This window comes from Penaeus monodon, chromosome 41 (genome assembly GCF_015228065.2).
Source record: "Penaeus monodon isolate SGIC_2016 chromosome 41, NSTDA_Pmon_1, whole genome shotgun sequence".
NCBI classification, from domain to species: domain Eukaryota; kingdom Metazoa; phylum Arthropoda; class Malacostraca; order Decapoda; family Penaeidae; genus Penaeus; species Penaeus monodon.
In genome coordinates, this window is record NC_051426.1 from 16210992 (window position 1) to 16213946 (window position 2955).

Here is a 2955-nt window from a genome sequence, read left to right on the forward strand (position 1 = left end):
AGAGAAGAGAGAGAGAGATAGAGAGAGAAAGAGAGAGGAGAGAGAATGAGAGAGAGAGAGAGAAAGAGAGAGAGACGAGAGAGAGAGAGAGGACGAGAGAGAAGAGAGAGAGAGAGAGAGAGAGAGAGGGGAGAGAGAGAGAGAGAGAGAGAGAGAGAGAAGAGAGAGAGAGAGAGAGAGAGAGAGAGAGAGAGAGACGAGAGAGAGAGAGAGAGGGGGGGGGAGGCAACACCCACTTTGTCTGTGCGTCTCGGAAGAGCCACGTGGGAGGAACGGCCTGGTGGAGGTAGAGCCTCGGGCGGCTGTCCGGGGGAGGCGGCAAGAAGGAGAAGGCATAGGGACCAGCCAAGGGCGGTCTGGTCGGGGCGTTATAGGCAAGGCCAGGGCCCAGGTCGGGGCGCAGGGTGGTCGCCCCCACAGGTGCGAACTCCCTCCCGAAGGAACCGTTAACAGCTGCAGGTCGCCGGTGGGGATCCCACGCAGAGCCGTCGACGGGGCCCTCCCCTGGCGGCAACTTCCCTGTCACTGTTGGCCAAATGGTGAGATAGGAAATGAAGGAGACTTATTTGCTACCGCGATCGCTGCTTCGAGATGGGTCCGCCATCTTGGAACCTTTTTCACATGCACACAGATGCTCACAAAACAGAAACACACACACTCGTACGAAATGACGAACACAAACGAAATAACATAAATGTTCATGCGCATGCACACAGAGACAGGATAAAACTCAAATAAAGACTTGGATTGGCCGTTCATAAGGAGTTAATACCACGACTCGCCTCTCGGAGAGTTTGCTGGAGCGGCCGCCGCGTCGAGCGGCACGGCGGCCCAGGATGTTAATGACAGAAAAAATCTCCAAGGAAAAGATTCAACCTCGCTGGTCGCCTTCGTAGAAGTAAGGAATTACGAAGAGGGAGGGAAGGTGACGAGGTAATCCGTCAACCCTACGAGGTTGAGAAAGTAATACAACACAGTATAGACCGGAAATCAGAGATGCAGTTTAAGTTTTCAAAGGGCTCTTGGTAATGTCATTATACAAGACCTGTACATGAGAATGTCCACAGCGTTAAAGATGTTTGTTTCTGGTGGAGTACGAGCTACGCACTTGCCTTTCGGGCACTAGAAGAAAGCAGTTCCGGAAATGATAAGGAAGTGCAGGAAACCTTGAGAACGTGCACAGTAGACACTGCACTATGAGCTCGCGCAGGAGTTCTCTACCTAGATTACTAGTGAATTGTCAATGCATGAATGAATAACCAAAAGAAGTTAGTCAGAAGGGAGGAATTACCCGGAGTCCGCCGCCGTGAAGACCCACGTCTCGGGGAATTTTGTGCGCGCAGCCACGGGGGGTCCCTGCGCCAGGGCCGCCTCGGGGACGCGGGACTCCATGGCCCTCAGGTCCCGCGGGTCATCCAGGACCGTGCGGTAGTACACTAGCACAGGAGTTAGTACAGCGTTAGTGTTAGTTTGGTCGCTTCACGAGACAGAGCTATGACAAGGAATTAGTGTTATTAAAAGCGCTTGATTTTAAGTGTGCCTTCGGAACTATAAAAATGTGTAATATCTCTTCTCCTTTCCTGACAGTCTGAAAGCTCGTAGGGAACTGGGAGGGTTCGGCTGCGAACGAGGAAAAGCATCTTCAGCTCCCTACAACGATTCGGAGAAAATGTGCAATACAAGCAGAAAGATAATTTCAGCAACAGCCACCCTGTGACTGCGAGCAATAAATAGCTATATAAAAGTTGTAGCTTGCGAAGTATCCCAGTTGTGATTACTGAAAATATGTACTCTTTGAGCGTGTTATGAAAAAAAATAATAATAATAAAAAAAAAAAAAAATAAATAAATATATATATATATATATATATATATATATATATATACATATATATATACATATATATATATACATACATATATATATATATATATATATATATATATATATATATATATATATATATATATATATATATATATATAGTAAAAAGAAAGATAGAAACGGAAGATGCTAAATGAAAACCATAGTTCTACTTAGGCAATGTACACGAAAATATAACATCCGTTCAGAAGGCCTATACGTGAGGATCATTCTATGTATTTCTGTCTGGAGAGTTTTAACTTCTTAAATTTCCATTGCTATTTTTTTCGACTAACACCTCAATTTTCTATGAAGTTAATTATTTCGGAAGCACAGTCAAGGGTCTTCTTCATCCTAAAATATGTGTAACAAAACGAAAGTGGATTTTATGCAACATTAAACGTGCCCACCGGTAATAAATTCAACAAACGCATAAACACACAGACGACAAAGGGAATGGACAAACACACAAACAACAGGAACACAGGACAAGCAAACACCTGCTAGATCAAGCTCATTCACTCCAACTCACGGATTTCTGATCTAAATGTTAATACCTGTGTTACAGAACAAAGGGCGGTGAATGCGCCAAGCCACACGCAAATCGCTTCTCAGGGGTTATCTCTTAACTTGCGGTAACTAAAGTGGAAATACTCAAATGTTCAAATATATCATGTTCATTCATATAATGCTATGTAATTCTGATTGGAGTATAAGTGATTTCTAATACTTCATAACATCAAAAGGCAATTAATTAATATACACACATATCACATTTCCTAAAACTGAAAATGCCCAACCGGATTTGGAAATACTCACGGAATGGGTTGAAGTCATAAACAATTCCGTTGGTCAGCACGACCACACCCGCGTTCTGGAATGATATACCATCATATCTTACTAATATCATACCATTTTATTTTTATCACAGTTGGTTATGTCACTGACATTTATATTAAACACTTCTGTGCTGATGATTATCACAAAACACTACAAAAAATATGACCAAAAGTATACGAGAGACGCATTCAAAAGCAATCAAGTTATTTTCAGCGTCATCTGAGGTATTCAGTAATAAAGTGAACTGAAGAA

At 43.2% G+C, this 2955-nt stretch overlaps 1 protein-coding gene across 1 annotated transcript in view; it reads right to left on the reverse strand.

Moving 5' to 3' along the window:
* Positions 1 to 2955, reverse strand: part of LOC119598655 (CD109 antigen-like) — a gene marked incomplete in the record, with an annotated part of 36481 nt that overhangs the window by 11387 nt on the left and 22139 nt on the right. Inside the window, 2 exon segments of the mRNA XM_037948360.1 lie at positions 237 to 525; positions 2683 to 2743. Of these exon segments, the coding sequence (XP_037804288.1) occupies positions 237 to 525; positions 2683 to 2743 (350 nt within the window).